Source organism: Acomys minous, assembly GCF_964271855.1.
Source record: "Acomys minous genome assembly, chromosome: 15".
Taxonomy (NCBI): Eukaryota; Metazoa; Chordata; class Mammalia; order Rodentia; family Muridae; genus Acomys; species Acomys minous.
Genome location: NC_140497.1, coordinates 92,098,196 through 92,118,315, shown reverse-complemented (window position 1 = coordinate 92,118,315; position 20,120 = coordinate 92,098,196). Strand labels below are relative to the sequence as shown.

Sequence of the window (20,120 nt, the reverse complement as noted above, 5' to 3'; positions counted from 1 at the left end):
TAGGTCTTGCTGTCGGCACAATATTCTTTTTTTTTTTTTTTTGGCATAATATTCTTGTGGACTGTGTACAGTTTACACTTGTTTATTCAAATGTTGATTTATCTACCCCACTCTCTGGATCAACAAAGACATTGCATTGTGATGTTTGTTCTAGGTATCTCCAGTTTCAAGTTTGTTAACATGTCACCATTTGTTCACTGTCTTTCTAATAAAACCAGTAAGCCAGTGCTGAGCAGTAACAGAGAATAGCACAAGACATCCTGGTGAGTGAGGGAAGGAGAAAAAAGGAGGAAGGAGATGATGGAGCCGGGAGGAGAAGACCAGGAAGCATCAGGAAAAAAGAAGGAGGCCCAGAAGATGATTAGAAGATGATTTAAAGGCAAGTTTAAAGTGGGAAAACAGAATGGGAGGTTTAGGATGGAGTGATTATTACTCAGCATTGTGGTGTAGGGTAATTAAATAGATCCTGGTCTCTCTGTGTGATTATTTGGGTATAACACTGGTGAAGGAGTAACCACTGATGCTATTAAAATAATAATTCAATATTAAATGTTACTCATCATTCAACAGTCGGCCCCATTCATTCTTCCTAGTTGGCAATTCAGTCTCCTAATGAGCACCCATGGCCCAGGTTAGTTGGCTCTGTAGGTTTTCTTGTGGTGTCCTGGCCCACTCTGGCTCCCTCCGGCCCCCTCAATAATTTCTCTCCCCCTCTTCCAGAGGATTTTGCAAGCTACACTCAATATTTGTCTGTGGGCCTCTGCATCAGCTTCCAACAGCCGCTGGATGAAGCCCCTCTGGTAACATTTATGCTAGGCTTAATTATACTGGGTACTCTCAGTGTCTAATCTATTTCTTCTCAGTGAGATTCAAGCACCACCGCCACCACCCCTTAGGCCCTCCATGTTACTTAGGTTTTTGGGGGGGAGGTCTTTGAATTGTAGCATGGTTATCCTATATTTAATGACTAATATACTTTATGATTCACTATATGTAAGTTAATATACTTTATGACTCACTTATAAGTAAGTACATACTATGTTTTTCTGGGTCTGGGTTACCTCACTCAGGAAAATATTTTCTAGTTCCATCCATTTGCTTGCAAATTTTATGATGGCATTGTTTTTAGTGACTGGGTAATATTCTGTTGTGTAAATATACCACATTTTCTTTATCCATTTTTCAGTTGAAGGCCATATAGGTTGTTTCCATTTTCTGGAGAAAGAGATGCTGATAAACATACAAGAACCATACAAAACACCAAATAGATTGGACCAAAAAAAAAAAAAAAAAAAAAGAAAGAAAGAAAGAAAGAAAGAAAGGGAAATTCTCCTGCCACATAATAATCAAAACACTAAATGTATAGAACAAAGAAAGAATATTAAAAGCACCAAGGGAAAAGGGTCAAAAATTGTATAAAGCAGACCTGTTAGAATTATACCTCAGTTCTCTACAGAAACCTTAAAAGCCATAAAGGCCTAGGCAGATATCTTGTAGACTCTAAGATACCACAGTTGCCATCCCAGACTACTAAACGTGGCAAAACTTTCAATCACTGTAGATGGAGAAAACAATATAGTCCATGGCAAAACCAAATTTAACAATATTTATCTACAAATCTAGCACTAGAGAAGATACTAGAAGAAAAATTCCAACCCAAGGAAGTTAACTATACCCCAAAAATCACAAGCAATAACTCCACCCAAGCAAAACCAAAGGAAGAGAAGCACACACACACACACACACACACACACACACACACACACACAAATGCACACACAACCATAACCAATATTAAATAACAGGAATTAACAATCATTGGTGTTTAATATCTTTCAACGTCAATGGACTCAACTTCTCAATAAAAAGACAAAGACTGTCTGAGTGAGTGTGAAAACAGGATCCATTGCTTTGCTGCATGCAGAATGGGAAACAATTTTCACCACCTCCACATCTGACAGAGCTGACACCCAAAATGTATAAGGAACTCAAGAAATGAGACATTAAGAAAGCAAACAATCCAATTCAAAATGGGGATACAGATCTTAAATGGATAATTCTGAACAAAGAAACTTCTAATGGCCAAGAAGTGCTTAAAGAAAAGCTCAGCATTCTTAGTCATTAGGGAAATGCAAATCAAAACAACTTTGAAATTTTATCTTACACCTGCCAGAATGGCAAAGATCAGAAACTCATGCTGGCAACAATACGGAGCAAGGGGAGTGCGCTTCCATTGATGGTGGAAGTGCAAACTTGTACAACTGCTTCTGAAATTCAGTTGGAGGTATCTCAAAAATCTGGGAACAGATCTACCCCAAGACTTAGCTATAGCACTGCGGGACATATACTCAAAAGAAGCTCCTCTTGTTTACTAGTATTATTAAGTCTAAACTCTACAAAGTCTTCCTTAGGGAAGTACCAACTGGTCAGCTACCCAATAACGAGTGGTCAGCCCTGAAAACACATATACAAGTAACATTATAAAGAATGGGAAGGTATGGGTGGAGGAGCAGGTGGCCCATGAAAGATTCTGGTGGAGTAGAAGTTGCACTGGGAGTCTCCAGATTGCCTGGAGATCCAAGATGGTGGCACCGATCACACACAGCTTCTGAACAGCAACACAACAAAGACTGCACAGTGACCTAAAGACCAAACTGAGATCTACAAAACACCAGTGCTGCTGATTCCCAGGTGAGAGGCATCCACACTGTGTGCAGCACAGGTGGGTCCGACCCCTGGCCACCCAGGTAAACCAGCAGAAAATCCCAGGAGACAACCCACATTAGCCGCCATCTTGAGGAAGACTAAGACACATCCATGCAGCTTTGGGCTCTCACTGCCCATCTGCTGCTTACCAGTTCTGGGACACAGAGCAGACAGGCAGAGTTGAGTCCAGGCACCAGACACAATCCACATTAGCTGCCATTTCAAGAAAGAGTGTGGGGGTACCCAAGCACCTTTTGGCTCTGAGCTCTCTCAGCCCCCCCAACTGCTTACTGGCTTAGCCCAGCTGGGTCACAGAGCAGATAGGCAGAGCCCTGCCAAAGACATGTGGAACATCTGAGCAGCATTGGATTCCTGTCTGTCTCAGTCCCCCATCTGCTTACAAGCCTGGCCCATCTGTGACACAGAGCTGAATCCTGGTGCTGGCCACAATCTGCATTAGCTGCCATCCTGTGAGCAGCTTCAGGCCTTAGTCTATCTCCACCTGCCTACCTGAAGCATCCTGCTCTGACAGAGCTAGGGCATAGAGCAGACAGGGAGAGCAGAGACCTGCGTGGGTCACACTCCATATTAGCTGCCATTCTGTGAGCAACTTTGCGCTCCCATCTCTCTTTGCTGGCCAGCAGCTTACTGGTCTAGCCTAACTGGGCCACAGAGCAGATAAGCAGAGCCCTGTCATCTCAAGAAGGCCTGTAGAACAACACCTCAGCAGCTTTGGGCTCTGGTTCCCCTCAGCACCCCAGCTGCTTACAAGCCTAGCCCTTCTGGGACACAGAGTAGATAGGCAGAGATGAGTCTGGTGTGGGCCAAGACTCACATTTGATGCCATCTCAAGAAGGTCTGTGGGGAACCTGAGCAGCTTCAAGCTTGAACCTCTCACAGCTCCCCCTGCCCCCAGCTGCTAACTTGCCTAGCCCATCTGGAACACAGAGCAGATAGGCAGAGCCCTGCCATCTCGAAAAGGACAGTAGGGCACCTAAGCAACTTTGGGCTTGGAAATCTATCAGTCCACTTCTCTTCTACCTGACTCAACTGGGATACAGACAGGGAACCCAGCTGAGCTATCTAGGTACAGTCTATAACAACCACTGTCCAATCTCCTGGTGAAGCCTCTGGGAAGCCCTAGCAAAGAACCTTCAGCTTGGAGCTCTCTTTGCTTGTTTCCAACTTGCCTGGCCAATGTGGGACAAAGACAGTGACCTCTAGGCCTGCTAACACCAGAAACAACCAGATATCTAGAGGACAGTGCAAAAAGAGTAGCAACAAAACTCAGAGCCATATAACATCACTGGAAACCAGTGATCCCAACACAGCAAGCCCTGGAGGTATGAACACCCACAAAGTGCAAGGAGAAGACTTTAAATCTGAGGTGATGAAAATAATAGAAGCTTTGAAAGAGGAATATAAATCACTCAAAGAAACACAGGAAATACACTCAAGCAGGTGAAGGAATTGAATAAATCCTATAAAGAATTACAGGAAAATGCAATCAAATGGGAGAAAGGAATGAATAAGGCTATTCAAGATCTAAGGACAGAATTAGAAGCATCAATGAAAACACAAGCTGAGGCAATCTTAGACTAGGAAGACATAGGGAAGAGAACAGGAACCAAATACAAAAGATGGAAGTGTGAAAGATACAATTGAAGTTATCGATACACCAATCAAAGAAAATGTCAAAACTAAAAATTTCCTGACACAAAACACAGAAGAAACCAGGGACACTATAAAAAGATAAGGAAATTTAATTGTAGACGAGAAGACTACTATACCCAACAAAAGTTTCAATCACCATAGAAGGAAAAAACTAGATATTCCATGACAAAACCAAATTTCATCAGTAACCACAAATCCAGCCCTACAGATGGTACCTGGATGTCTGGCTAGGGAAAGTAATCCAATAACAGGTAACTGCATCCATGTCAGTAACAACCCCACCCCTTCCTGTTGCTAAGGGAACCACATGAAAACAGATGCTGAGACCCCACAGCCAAACATTAGATGGGGATCTGGGGATCTTGTGGGAGAGTCTGGGCAAGGACAAACGCCCCTGAAGGGGACAAGAACTCTGCAAGAACACCAACAGTGACAGCTAATCTAGGTCCACGGTGACTCAGAGAGACTGAAAGGCCAACCCAAGTGCATGAAAAAGCAGAATGTAGGCCCCCACACTGGATCTGATGGACAAGTCAGTCTTCATACAGACCGCCTCTCTTGATCTTACTCTTAATATTAACGTGTGCGTGTTGGATCAGAATGCCAGACACTCCTGGACATTTTTACCTGTTTTATCTTGGATAATTTCCTACTTGCATATAATGTATTTTGCTAATATACACTCCCATTGCTCTCTTGTGCCACTTTCCAATCCTGACTTTGCGTTTTATAACTAGTCTCCTTCCTGTGTGATTGTGTGTGTGTGTGTGTGTGTGTGTGTGTGCAGGTCTTGTATAAATAGTCACAGCTATTGCATCTCAGTGATTGTAATGCCCATGCCGTTTCCAGAAGACAGTTCTTCACATCACTCATTGCTATTATCTGGCTCTTATATTCTAAAGCAGCCTCATGAATGGCCAAAATGCTGATAGTAGGTAACTGTTGAATGTTCAAGATCCACACTTACACTTTTGAAGACTCTTTACCAGTTATTCAGCCCCTCAGTGCTGCCTGAGCTTGTGTTTTACATGAGTGAAATAATAGTGTGTATTTGACACAATTACAAAAGAGATGTGTTCTAGGCACATCATACTGAAGTGTTCATGGTATTACTATGCCTTATTACTAATGACTCAAACTTTATTCCCGGAGTTAAGGTGATGCTTGCCAGTCCCTCTCCACTGTAAAGTTCCTATCCCATTTCACAATAGCCAAATACTTGGAAAAGATAGTTTGGGGCAAAGAAATTTCTGTTCCCTCTCAAATTTCTCTTCATACATTTTTCATCCTATCTGTAACAATTTTTATAACATTTACATCATCCTTGTTTTCAATTTCCTTGTTTCCAACTCATTAATTGAAATTTCATTATAAAAACTTATCTTTGCTCCATTATATTTAGAAAATCAATAGGCAGCAGTGTAAGAATGTTAATTTCATTGTGTTGTTTAAAATATATTATTACCGTGTCATTTGTTAATGAAATATATTTTATTATTATCATCACTATTTTGAGCAACTTTGTCGTTCAAATCACTTCTGTTACTTATTTTTGGTTCTAAAAGATATCTCAGAGTGTTTTCTTGAACGAATCTATAAACAACCATGAAACAACAGGAGGACAGAAGTGGAAGTAGAGTTTACTCATTTGAAACATTTATGGAAAGAGCACATGCAATTCCTGGGTCTAAGCAAATATCTCATTATGAGTTGGATACTGTTTCTCCAATTCTTTGAAAATGACTCCTCCAAACACTGGACAATTCTTTACCCTGCCATATTAATAACGGTCAGGAAAATTTGTACTTTATCAGTGCTCATGTATACCTTGATAAACATGGAACTTAATAAAAATGCAGAGTTCTATATAAAGAAGATTATATAATTTTGTTGATGGTGTTTTATATAGTAAACAGAATGAATAAATTTACATGATTTTTAACTCACCTTCACATAAACAACCTGCTTGGTTTTTTTTTTCTTCTTCCTTCAGAAGGCCTAGGGATCATTTCCCAATGGCCCTCAAACTTCATCTTCTCTAACTCAGCTACAAAAGGTCTAATTTGGACCAAAGATCCAAGTGGTTCTGCTAAAGGTAGGAGAGAGTTGGTGATGGCTGAGCTCACCTAGTTTGGTCGTCTCTTTATGGGCCAGCTGCTGCTCATCTTTGATGGCATACTTCACACACATCTGTTTCATGTACTTTATTTATACAAATAGACAAAATGCGACTTGTAAGACATTGGCATATTTAGAAAAATTGAAATAACACAATTGGGGCTTAAATTCATAAATTAGTCACATTATGTTTTATGCTGTGTCTTCCTTCCTTCCTGTGAAGTCTATTTTGTTAGTGTTTGTCCTTGTGTGAGCTGGAACCACTGCTCCTCACATCCTACTAGGTGACGGTTAGGCCTCTGTGTTCCACCACGTGAAGAAATAGGAGCAAATACGTAAGTGGTATAATTCACTATGGAGATCATTTTTCTTTGTCAGAAGGGAAGTCAAAGCTATACATTTTTGGAAAAGCTTGGGAAATTTCTTTCATAACATTTTAGCTACATATAAGCAACACCTTATGACTTTCTAAAAGGCAATTACTTCTTGCCAACTAAAATCTATTGGATCAAGCTTTATTATTTGGTTACATATATCAGTATATATACAATATGTATATGTAACCTTAGATTGTATATACATATCATGAGTTATTCTAAAATATTTAACGCTAGTAAATACTTGAAATACATTTTCTTGTAGAAAAATAACACATTGCTTAATCTAATAGATCTAATGGTATCGCTTATTAATAAAAAGGCCACGAATTTTTAAAAGAACAAGGAAGAGTTTATGGAGACAGGATAGGAAAATGAATATTATATAATTACAATCTCAAAAAAATTAAAAATTCAACATAAAAAGCATAATTTCAAAAGTTCTGTCAAAAAAAAGTAATCAAAGAACAGAATTTTTCTTTTACAAATAACCTTTAGTGAGTGTAATTTCCTGAAGAGTCATCTTTTCATAAGCTCTTACTTGTTTGTTTGGTGTGGAGATGGTTAAGGAGCATGAACACCACAGCACAGGTGTAGAGGTCTGATAACTTAGGAAATCAGTTCTTTCCTTCCATCATGTGCGTGTTAGGGGTCAAGCTCAAGTATCCAAGCTCAGCAACACACACGCCTACCCACTGAGCAATCTCTCTAGCTACTGATTAACTACTTAGCTTAGAAATTTTAGTTCTAATTAATAATTATGTTATCAAATTAGAAACTAAAAGTTGGTATCTTTCTAGGCACATACGAAACTGTAGTAATTTTCATGGAGGAAAAAAACCTATCATTACTGAATGATCAATTAAGTTTGGATATATGGTGCAATGTAACAAACTGTTTTGTAATTATCTGGTATGTATCTGAATATAAACCTTTATGTACAATTTATATGTAATTTTAGTGTCCTAAATTGATATTCATGAACAAACAAAATATACAAGCTAATATATTCAAATTTGGTTACACAAATTTGAATGAGTAGATAAATACTTTCTGGGCAGCAAAACTCAGATTACTAATATAACACAAATTTAAGCCAGTAGTGTAGAGCTATAAAGCATATTTAGTCATTCAAAAATCATCAAAAAATTAAAATTAATAAAAGAAAAATAGTATATTTGATTTTTATAATTAACATGTAAATTTTTTCAAAAAATATTTCTCCAAAACATTAAACTACTCATGTTACAATATTTAAAACACTGAAAAAAATTCACTGATACAATTCAATTACATAGTATATTTTCCTGATTTGGCAAAAATCTGCTGTTGCTTTATTCATACAAAATAATTTTGAGTCTTTATCTTAATAAGCACAATAATTGTGACTGTTAATAACTTATATATTACTGAAAATATATTCGTCTTTTTTTGTGAAAATGCTAATATTAAAGGAACTTAAAATTTATTGATTAGAAAATGCATATCTTCTGCATATCATCTTACATTTCTTAGTAGAGAATATTTTATAAATAGGAGAATTACATATAATAAAATAGTTAATTATTTGAATAGAAGTCTTATTACTTTCAACCAAAATAATGTTACAAATTTAAAGTTAAACAAGATTTTGACAATATTATATAACATTCTACCTTTTATAAGAGAGAAACAGGGAGCAACAGAAGCCTGCTGTAATTTACTTAGCTCTAAAATGAAGAAAAAAGTATATATTTTGAAATAACTAGAAAATAGTTTTACTTTATGATCCAATGTTATGCATACTACATAAAATTTGAATAAAAAGCATTATTCTTTATTGGGGTTGTTAGAAATAGTGCTAAACTGTGCAGCTGAACTTGAGGTGACATTATCAGGAACTTAATATGTTGGTGGCCAGGATTTTGATTTACTATTTCACAGAACATTGGCTGATCCACATGTATAATTAAATGCTGGTCACAGTCACTAAGTCTTTATCATAACACAACCTTCCTGTGTTACAACACAGAAAGTATGGCTGATATGAATTCTGAACACTATTAAGAAGTGAGGTCACACTGGACTAGCAATACCACCAATCCCAGTAACCTTTAACCCCAGGAAGCACAAAATGGAAGGACACAACCAATATCCACTAGTTGGTGTCATGGTTTGACCTCCACATGTGCACCACGACACATGCTCCATTCCCATGCACACAAAAGAAATAAATAAAAATGTAGCAGAAGCTGCTATTTTTGTTTTTATTAATGGAGTAAGGACAAAATTTTTGAGCTTCAGCATGCACATAATGTTATTTGAAATGATAAAGTAAAAAAAAACATAAAGTGCAAATTAACAGTGATGATAACAGCCAAGCTTGGGTTTTGTTATTTTATTTTTGAGATTATTAAATAATCAAACATTTTCCCCTTCCCTTTTCTCCCTCCAAACACTCCCACACACCCCTTTCCTTTCTAGTTCAAATTCATGGATTCATTTCTTTTTTATAAATTGTTATTGTGTGTATGTATATACATATATATTTCTAAATATAAAAATTTGAGTATTAATTGACAGTTCATGTTTGAATTATATTTTTTGACTAGCAAATTGATTAAAATACTAAATTTAAAATAATGTGTTCACTATGTAAAATTGTGGCTTTTACGACAGCATTTTCCCTCAGGTGTGGTATATATCTTAACTGTATTTACACTCCCTTGCCTCTCTGAGTCACTCTCATTTTCCCAACTAATCTCCTTCTAGCTTCATGCCACACACATACAAACATATTTCTTTAGAAATCTATGAAAATGTGACACCTGATAGGACATTCTCCACAGTTGAGTGGAGAGTGGGGTCTGACTTTCACACGTACTCTGGTACCCCATATTTGACCACGTCCCCTGGATGGGGAGGCCTGGTGGCACTCAGAGGAAGGATAGCAGGTTACCAAGAAGAGACTTGATACCCTATGAGCATATACAGGGAGAGGAGGTCCCCCTCAGTCACAGTCATAGGGGAGGGGAGTAGGGGGAAAATGGGAGGGAGGGAGGAATGGGAGGATACAAGGGATGGGGTGACAATTGAGATGTAATATGAATGAATTAATAAAATATATTTTAAAAAAGAAAATCAGAACAGAAAATAAGAAAAGAAACCTATGCCAATGAGAAAATATATGCTGATATAATTTAGAAGAAATAACACCTCGTCCCTAAGTACGAGGACTTTCATTATTTCTGAAGTAAATGGGTCAATACATTGAGGGCCTTTTACTGTTCTTGTGTACTTAACTTCCCAAACAAATTACAGGAAAAGATTCAGAGTTTGAAACACTTGCTTTTAGTTGTAGATTCTGATTTTTGTATTGAAAAACACATTAAACTTCATTTCAACTTTGTTGTTGTTATGCTCTATTTTTCTTTGCCTGAAGTTTATGATGTCAAACTACACATCAGTGACAGAGTTCATTCTTCTTGGATTGACAGATGATGTCAACCTTCAAGCTGTGCTTTTTCTCTTTCTACTCCTGACTTACGTCTTAAGTGTCACGGGAAACTCAACCATCATTCTGTTGACCTTGTTGGACTACCGCCTCCAGACGCCTATGTATTTCTTCCTCCAAAATTTTGCATTTCTGGAGATATCTTTTACCTCTGTCTTTGTTCCCAAAATGCTAGTGAATATTGGAACCGGAGACAGGACTATTTCCTTTGCTGGCTGCTTCACACAGTACTTCTTCGCAATCCTTCTGGGGGCAACCGAATTTTACCTCTTAGCAGCTATGTCCTATGACCGCTATGCTGCCATTTGCCGGCCCCTGCACTACACGACTGTCATGAGCAGGAGACTTTGCTTCCAACTAGTTTTCAGTTCTTGGCTCTCCGGGTTTATAGTCGTGGCTGTTCCCCATGCGATGACTCTCCAGTTGCCTTTCTGTGCATCCAACATCATCAACCATTACTGCTGCGACTACACTGTATTGCTGCATTTATCCTGTTCAGACACACACTTCATAGAAGTGGTCCAGTTCCTCCTGGCTGCTGTAACCCTCATCTTCACCTTGCTGCTAGTGATCCTCTCCTACACACACATCGTCAGGACCATCTTGAGGATCCCTTCTGCTCAACAGAGGAAGAAAGCTTTTTCTACATGTTCCTCTCACATGATAGTGGTCTCGCTTTCCTATGGAAGCTGTATTTTCATGTATATCAATCCTTCTGTAAAAGATGCTGCAAATTTTAATAAGAGAGTGGCTGTCTTAAACACCTCTGTTGCGCCTTTGTTAAACCCTTTCATCTACACTCTCAGAAACAAGCAAGTGAAAATAGCCTTTAAGGATATGCTAGGCAAGATGATAAGTCTTTTTAAAAAGTGAAACCATTTGAAGCTTAGTACTGAAGTAATAAAGGTTTAGAATATTGTAATTGCATATATGAACTATATCTTTTATGTCACTCATTTATTAAATTATGCCATTTTTAATCTATCAAGATGGTATGTGTATTCTTTGGTCTCCTCTAACACTCTATTACTATTAATTTTATTTAGATCTACTTAAAATGTAAATTACTATTATTTTATGGACATGGGTGCTTTTTCTGTACATATGTGTAGGAAGTATGTAGGTTTTTGTTCTGACACATAACCACTAGGAAAACTGGGAACACTAAACATACACAGTTTTCTCTTCACGTGGAGAGATGTTTAACCTGTTTCCTGCTCAGAAGGCTGGGAGAAGATGTGTTAATGGCTTGGCAACCTTTGTGTTATCTGTGTGGCCAGGCCACCCTTGACCTCCCAGACCTTTATATTGAGCTATTGGTCTCAATCTATAGCCCTATCCTCCCCCAGATCTTTATCATGGCGTTGTTTGTCTTGAGCACCTACAGAGTCTATCTTTATGAAAAATGTCACTTGTACTTTACAAAGAGTTTCAATGTAGTCATGTCTTAAACTTTGTTGTGAACATGGGATTGAGTTAATTATCATGAGAAAAACTTTTATTTCCAAATTATGCTTTGTTTAAATATGACTAAAATAAATTATTCAAGGTAAGACTCTCAAAGATTGAGCTAACACCGATTGCTGAGTCACGTTGAACCAATCCTCCTTCTTATCTAGTGTGGATTATGCATCCTGGGTGCACGCTGAAGCCAGAAGAGGGTACACAATTCCCTAGAACTGGAATAAGAGATGGTTTGTGAGCTGTCATCTGGGAGCTGGAAATTGGATCCAATCATCTGCAAGAGCGACCAGTTTGCTTAAATACTGAACCATCTCTACATCCCAAGATCTCACTTCTAAGGGAAATACTTACAATAAGGTTAGGGTGAGACTATGATTTTTTAATGATTTGTTATTTTACACACACACACACACACACACACACACACACACACACAACACACACACACACACTTCAGTCCTACATCATAATCTATTTTTAGGAAAATTAATTGCAACAATACACTGTTCAGTTTGAGTGATGACAGCATAAAAAGGGGCCCTAAGAGGTGGAAGTAGTGAGGTATCTGGGACCATTTGCAAGAAACTTGTTAGACAAAGGTTAAAAATAACTTTCATAAAAAGTATGGGACCTTCTGGGGAAAGATGTTGGGATATTCCTTTCAAAGTTAAGCTAGGTTATTACATGAGGTCCCTACTATTACTAAGAAACATGAAATATTTTAAGGGGCTTTGTAGATTTTCAAGTTGCATGTACCACATGGTTCTTTGACATTTAAAAATGATATATTTGCAAAGAAGGTCTGCAGTGAATCAAGGTTACTATACGGGTCATTCAGCTACCTGGGACTCATGGTCCAGCATATCTGATGCTTCAGGGAGGGAATATTCCTGGCACATAAGGCATGCTGCATATAGACTTACCTTTTGTAGGTAAATCATGGAGCATGCATTAGGATTTTGAGGAGAACTATGCTATTATATGTGGGCATATTCCTTGTCTTGAACATTAGTTTTGGGTTGTTAATGGGATTGGGTAGAGAATGGATATCTGACCTTACAAAGCGAATTTAGATGCGCGAAATATGCTGGGTACTATCTGACCCGACTTGATCTTACCATATAGCTAAAATATATACAACAAAACTCTGTCATTAAACAGATGTGACAGGCTGGTCCTGGAGTCATCTATCAATAATAATTACAGTTATGGAATAGTTTGAATGAGCTGGTTAAAAATCATTTGTAGTGTTAGTTCCATTTGGTGAAAGAGGAAATCTATATGAGGAAGATGTGGAAGATGAGTTAGTTAGATCTATTGTAACTGCAGATTTTTTGGTCCACAAATAAAGAGAGAGAGAGATAGAGAGAGAGAGAGAGAGAGAGAGAGAGAGAGAGAGAGAGAGAGAGAGAATAGAGTGCTGAAGGTATACTGAGCTACCATTGAAAATACATCAAATAGAGCCCTTTTATCATATTTATATTTTTTCTAAATGAGAAACTAAAGGATAGATCCCCAGCTCCATAACTGAGATGTAGAATTTGATTACCTTGGTTTTTTTTACACTAGACTGGGGCTTCAGATAATGTGTAATGTTTAAAGCACCATTTGACTAGTATTGCTTGGAATTTGGAGAGCTACGTGAGCATAAAGGCTAGGAGAGTCACAGGATCCAATTGTTACTGAATATTTGAGGTTCAGCAAAGAAGTCTGTAAAAGCAGTGTGGGAAAGAATGAAGGTGATATCGTAGTTGAGAAAAAAAACACTAAATTAGTTACAAGTATTATGAAAGTATACATCATCTATTAAAATTTTCACAAAGAAATAGAGAGCTAGTCTGTGCTGCTCATATGTAGAAGGCTTTACTATTTTAAAACTTTATTTAATCACTTTACAGTCATATCTCAGTCCCCTCTCTCCTCTCCTCCCAGTCCTGACTTCATGCTCCCTCCTCCTTACTCCCCTCTCTCCTTCTCAAAGAAAAAGAGGCACCTGACTGGTGACAACCCATCCTGGCACCTCAAGTCACAGCAGAATTAAGTTAATCTTCTCCCACTGAGGCCAGACAAGGCAGCCAAGCTAAGGGAAAGGGATCCAAAGTCAGGCAACAGAGTCAGAGACAGACCCTACTCCCATAGTTAGGGGAGCCACATGATGACCACGCTGCACATCGGCTTCATATTTGTAAGGGGTCTAGGTCTGGCCCATGCAAGCTTTTGGGTTGGTGGTTCAGTCTCTGTGAGCCTCCGTGGACCCAGGTTAGTTTACTCTGTAGGTCTTCTTGTAGTGTTCTTGATCCTCCTCGCCCCCGCTCCTCCGATCACTCTCCCACTCTTACACAAAATTCTCTGAGCTATGCCCTTTGTTTGGCTGTGGGTCTCTGCGTCTATTTCCATCAGCTGCTGGGTGAAGCCTCTCAGAAGACACTTACGCTAGGCTCATGTCCGCATAGCCGAGTATCAAGAGTGTCAGAGCTTGGCGCTCTCCTATGACGTGAGTCTCAAGTTAGCCGGTCGTTGGTTTGCCGTTTCCTCAATCTCTGCTCCATCTGTAGCCCTACGATTCTTGTAGGCAGGACAGATTTTGTTTGGAAGGTTTTATGCATGGGTTGGTGTCCCCCTCCCTCCACTGGAAGTCCCACCTAGTTACAGGAGGTGGCTACTTCAGGCTCCATATTCCCTGCTGTTAGAGATCTCAGAGAGAGTCATCCTCATAGAATCCTCGGGGGCTCCCTTGTCCCAGAGATATTCCCCCACCAATTTCTGTGCCCTCAACCCCATTCACACAGGCCTGATTCCCACCCCCTCTACACACAGTTCCTTTCTCCCACCACTTCAGAAGTCTATTTTATTTCCTCTTCTGACTGAGAGTCAACCATTCTCTTTTGGGGGCCTTCCTTGGCTCCTTTGGGTCTGTGGACTGCAGCATAATCATCCTGTGTATTATGACTAATATCCACTTATAAGTGAGTACATACCATGTTTGTCTTTCTGTGTCTGGGTTACCTCACTCAGGATATTTTCTATTTCCATCCATCACCTAAAAATTGCATGATATCTTTTTTTTAATAGCTGAGGGGTGTTTCATTGTGTAAATGTACCTCAGTTCCTCTATCCATTCTTTGGTCCATGGACAACTAGGTTGTTTCCAGTTTATAGCTATTACAAATTAAGCTGCTATCAACATAGCTAAACAAGTATCCTTGTTGTGTGGTGGAGCATCTTTTGGGTATACACCCAGCAGTAGTAAATCTGGGTCTTGAAGTAGATCTGTGGCCAATTTTCTGAGAAAGCACCAGATTGATTTCCAGAGTTGTTGTACAAGTTTACACTCCCACCAGCAATAGAGGAATTTTTCCCTTGTTTCACATACTCACTGGCATGTGCTCTCATTTGAGTTTTTGATCTTAGCCAGTCTGATGGGTATGAGATGGAATCTCAGAGATATTTTGATTTGTACTTCCCTGATAACTAAGGATTTTGAACCTTTCTTTAAGTGCTTCTTGGCCATTGGAGATTGCCATGTGAAAATTCTGTTTAGCTCTGTATATCATTTTTCAATTGCATTATTTGGTGGGTTTGTGTTTAATTTTTTTGAGTTCTTTACATATTTTGGATATTAGCTCTCTGTCTGCTATAGGGTTAGTGAAAGTCTCTTCCCATTCTTTAGGCCACCATTTTGTTCTATTGAAGATGTTCTTTGCCTTACAGACTCCTTTTATTTTCATGAGGTCCCATTTATTGAATATTGATCTTAGAACCTGAGATATTGGTGTTCTGTTCAGGAAGTTGTCTCTTGTGCCAATGAGTTCAAAGTTACTCCTCACGTTCTCTTTTAATATATTCAGTGTATTTCATTTTATGTTGAAGTCTTTGATCTACTTGGACTTGAGTTTTGCACAGGGTGATAAATATGGTTCTATTTTCATTATTCTATATGTGGGCATTCAGTTATACTAGAAACATTTTTTGAAGAGGCCTTATTTTTTCCATTGTATTCTTTTGGCTTCTTTGTCAAATCAAGTGTCCATAGGTGTGTGGGTTTATTTCTTTGTCTTCAATTCGATCCCATTGATCAACCTGTATGTTTTTAATGCCAATATCATGTTGTTTTTATTACTATTGCTCTATATTATAGCTTGGAATCAGGGATGGCTATACCCCAAGAAGTTCTTTTATTGTACAGGGTTATTTTAACTATCCCGAGTCTTTTAATTTTCCATATGAAGTTGATGGTTGCTCTCAAGGTCTGTAAAAAGCTGTGTTGGAACTTTGATGGGACATGCATTGAATCTGTAGATTGCTTTTGGCAAGATGGTCATTTTTACTGTGTTAATCCTACTGATACATGAACATGGGAGGTCTTTTCATCTTCTATTATCTCCTCCAATTTCTTTATTCAAATACTTGAAGTTTTTGTCATATAAGTCTTTCTCTTATTTGGTTAGAGTTACACCAATATATTTTAAATTATTTGTGGCTATTGTAAAGGGTGCTGTTTCCAGAATTTCTTACTCTGCCTTTGTATTCCTTGAATAAAGGACGGCTACTGATTTTTTGAGTTAATCTTGTATTCAGCCACCTTGCTGAAGGTGCTTATCAGCTGTATGTGTTCTCTGGTAGAATTTTGGGGGTCACTTATGTGTACTATCATACCATCCACAAATGGAGATACTGTGACTTCTTCCTTTCTCATTTGTACCCCTTTGATATATTTTAGTTTTCTTATTTCTCTAGCTAGAACATCAAGTAATATATTGAAGAGATACTGAAAGAGTGGACAATCTTCTCTTGTCCTTTGATTTTACTGGAATTTATTTAAGGTCCTCTACATTTAATTTGATTTTGGTTATTGGATTATTGTATATTACTTTTATTGTGCTTAGGTATGTGCCTTATATCCCTGATCTTTCCAATACTTTAAACATGATAAGGTGATAGACTTTGTCAAAGGCTTTCTCTGCACGTAATGAGGTTGAATTTTTTTCAGTTTGTTTATATGGTGGATTATGTTGATAAATTTTTACCCCTGAATGCCTGGGATGAAGTCTACTTGATCATGGTAGATGATGTTTTTGACATGCTCTTAGATTCAATTTGTGAGTATTTTATTGAATATTTTTGCATCAGTAAGGGAGATTGGTCTAAAATTATCTTTCATTGTTGAATCTTTCTGTGGTTTAGGTATCAGGGTGACTGTGGCTTCATAGGATGAGTTTGGCACTGTTGCTTTTGTTTCTATGTTGCAGAATAGTTAGTGGAGTATTCTTTAGATGTTGGGTAGAATTCTATCCTAAAACCATTTAGCTCTGGGATTTTTTTTTTCTTGGGAGAATTTTAATGACTGCTTTGTTTCCTTAGAAATTATAGGACTATTTAAATTGTTTAGTTGATTTTGATTTAATGTTGGTAAGAGGTATTTATCAAAAAATCATCCTTTTAGTATCAATTTTCCAGTTTTGAAGTAAGACCTACTGACTCTCTGGTTTTCCTCAGTGTGGCTTTTTGTTTTTGTTTTTGTTTTTCTAATTCCTTGTATTGTACACTTTGTTTCTAATTTATTGATTTCAGACCTAAATTTGGCTATTTCCTGCTGTCTACCCCTCTTGGATATATTTGCTTGATTTTGTTCTATAGATTTTAGGTGTCATTTTAAAATTGAGATCTTGCCAGCTTTCATTGTGTCCCATAAGTTTGTATATGTTGTGCCTTTATTTTCATTCAATTCTAGAAAGCTTTACATTTGTTTCTTTATTTCCTTTCTGACTCATTGAGATTACTGTTGGGGGTGGGGGAGAGGTGGTATTTATCAACATTCTTATATAGCTGTGAACATTGTGAACTGCAAACATGAATCATGACCAACATGCAAAGACATGCCAGTGGGTGCAGTAGGGGCACAAATGTTATGTCAATAACCAATCACTTGCTGTGATTGGTATATAGTTATACTCATCAAAAACAAGTCAAGCATGAGTGGGAGAAAGAGATTTGTAGGGAAGAGGAAGAGTAGACAGGGTGGGAAGATGATAAAAATGGATGGAGATAAGAATAATCAGTTTATATTATAAGCATGCATGAAATTGCCCAGAACAAACTTAATTAATAAAAATATACCTCAGCTTATTGCATTGTCAAATGTTTTCAGAGGTAAATATATTTTTTTTATTAATTTTTGTTGTTTTCTAAAATATATTTTTGTGTGGCGTATCAAATCCAGCATACTTCATAACGTAAGGGGTCTACACTCTGAAACAATTTAGGTACTGGTTATTTCATTTGAAGGTAGGGAAGAGTTGTGATTTTTTTTTCACATATCAATGACATTCTAGAATTGATGCTCAGTGGATAATGGCTTCTTTGGCCACTGTTCATTCTATTTATTGACGGTGAGCTCTATGACAATGGTCCCTTTGATCATTTTACCTCACCACTCATTAGGGTCTGCTGTCCGCTATAGTAAATTCTGACAACCCTCAACACTAAAATCACCAGCTCATTATTGTTGTCTAACTCCTCTAATTATAGTCCATGCTCACTCCCACTTTTTATTATCCTATCCTAGTCAAGGCAATTCTTTTCTTTTGTGTTTCTTCTTGTTAATCATTTCATAATAATTTCAGCTGGCCCATATCATAATAATAAAATTATTTTGCCTTTAACTCATATATATATATATATATATATATATATATTCAATTTCTATTTGCATATAGAATATTCCAGATCTTGATAGTCTAGTGGTGAATGAGACAATGGACACAATGCCTGCACTGAGACAATACGGAACATTGTAAAAGAAACAGAGGCACTTAAGAAAAGGAACTGAATAGATTTGCGTGTAAAAGAAAGTGATGATTGTGTGGAGAAGAGCAAAAGACTATAGAGCAGAACCATGACTCATGGAAACAGCCTTCTTTCCTAAATGAATTTTTGTACAGATATTTAATACAAGACCTGGAATTTTGAGGTGTAGAGCTGTAAGAAAGAGCTAGAGGAGCTGGCCATGGTGGCGCACACCTTTAATCCCAGCACTCAGGGAGGCAGAGGCAGGGGGATCTCTGTGAGTTTGAGGCCAGCCTTGTTTACAAAGTGAGTCCAGGACAGCCAAAGCTACACAGAGAAACCATGTCTTGAAAAAACAATAATCGTCAAGAAAAAAAGCAAAAGCAAACAAACAACAACAAAAACAAAGAGCTAGAGGGATAGAAAGGAAGTAAGTGTTGCAGTAGATAGCATGACAAACAAGAAAAGAACAAGACTTGTGCATCATAAAAGCAATAATAGCCTATCTGTAGAACCTTTCCAAGTGATTTCTTTAAATTAGATATGCTCATATATGTGACTTCTTATCATGGAAGGCATAGTAGGCTTTAGGGCTAGCAATAAGTGCCTTCTGCATGATTGTGAACCATCTCTTTTCTTTCATTGCCCACTGAAGATATTTAAAATGAAAAAAAAAAAAAACAACTAATGGTTAGGTTACCTCTCTGAGTAAGTGTGTAACACAAACCACTTTTCCATCCAATAAGCAAAGAAAATCCCACTTCCCATGCTTAATATCTGAAATAACTTTCTACTTTGTTATATCTGAAAAAAAAAAAACCTAATCTATGTATTGGAATTAAGGGTAGCAGTGGACCTTGAAAGGCCGGTGACCTGGTGGAACAGGAGCTAAGATCTGGGTGTTGCTTTTCTCTTCCCTCATTTGGGCACTGCTCACACAAGGATGCTCAGCTTGAGAAAAGGGACCAAGCTGAACAACTAAGGTAATAGCCTGGGATGGTTGTGCTTTATACTTTTCAGTACTATTTTTTTTTTTTTTTGTAGATTTGTCTTATGTGTCGCCCAGATAGTGTACAATCGCTTAACAATGCAAACAGAAAAGTTTTACCTTTACTTAACATAATCTCCTATTGTTTGAATGGTAGCATACGCAGCCAGATGCAAGCATGGTGTTTGTTTGTCTGCTTTCAAATATACAGCACTGGTCTTATTTTTCTCCAACCAAATATTTGTATTTCTGATGGATAAATGTTAATGTTATTCCTCTCTCCTTTTTTATGGTCAATGCTGACATGCCTGGTGTTTCTAGATACTGCCTCTGATTCCCAAAGTCAAGAGGGGATACCTCAGATGTTTAACCAGGGAGGGACGATATGATCTGTTCATTCAGTGAACATACCTTAACCTGAAGTTTCAGTAATGCACATTCACATTTACACACTGTTCATTATTCTTTAGTTTTTTCTTATTTGAAATATATTTTTGTGTGGAGATGTAAGAGA

The 20,120-nt window shown here is 37.8% G+C and overlaps 2 protein-coding genes across 2 annotated transcripts in view; one reads left to right on the top strand and one right to left on the bottom strand.

Annotated features, from left to right (window-relative positions):
* The window catches only part of LOC311585490 (olfactory receptor 6C74-like), a gene marked incomplete at both ends in the record, with an annotated part of 128,373 nt that overhangs the window by 28,638 nt on the left and 79,615 nt on the right, over window positions 1–20,120 (bottom strand). The window lies entirely within an intron of this gene.
* On the top strand, window positions 10,300–11,241 carry LOC311585470 (olfactory receptor 2AP1-like; the record flags this gene model as incomplete). The annotated part of the gene is made up of 1 exon (XM_084760687.1): window positions 10,300–11,241. One exon carries the CDS (start codon window positions 10,300–10,302, stop codon window positions 11,239–11,241), a length of 942 nt encoding a protein of 313 aa, XP_084616813.1.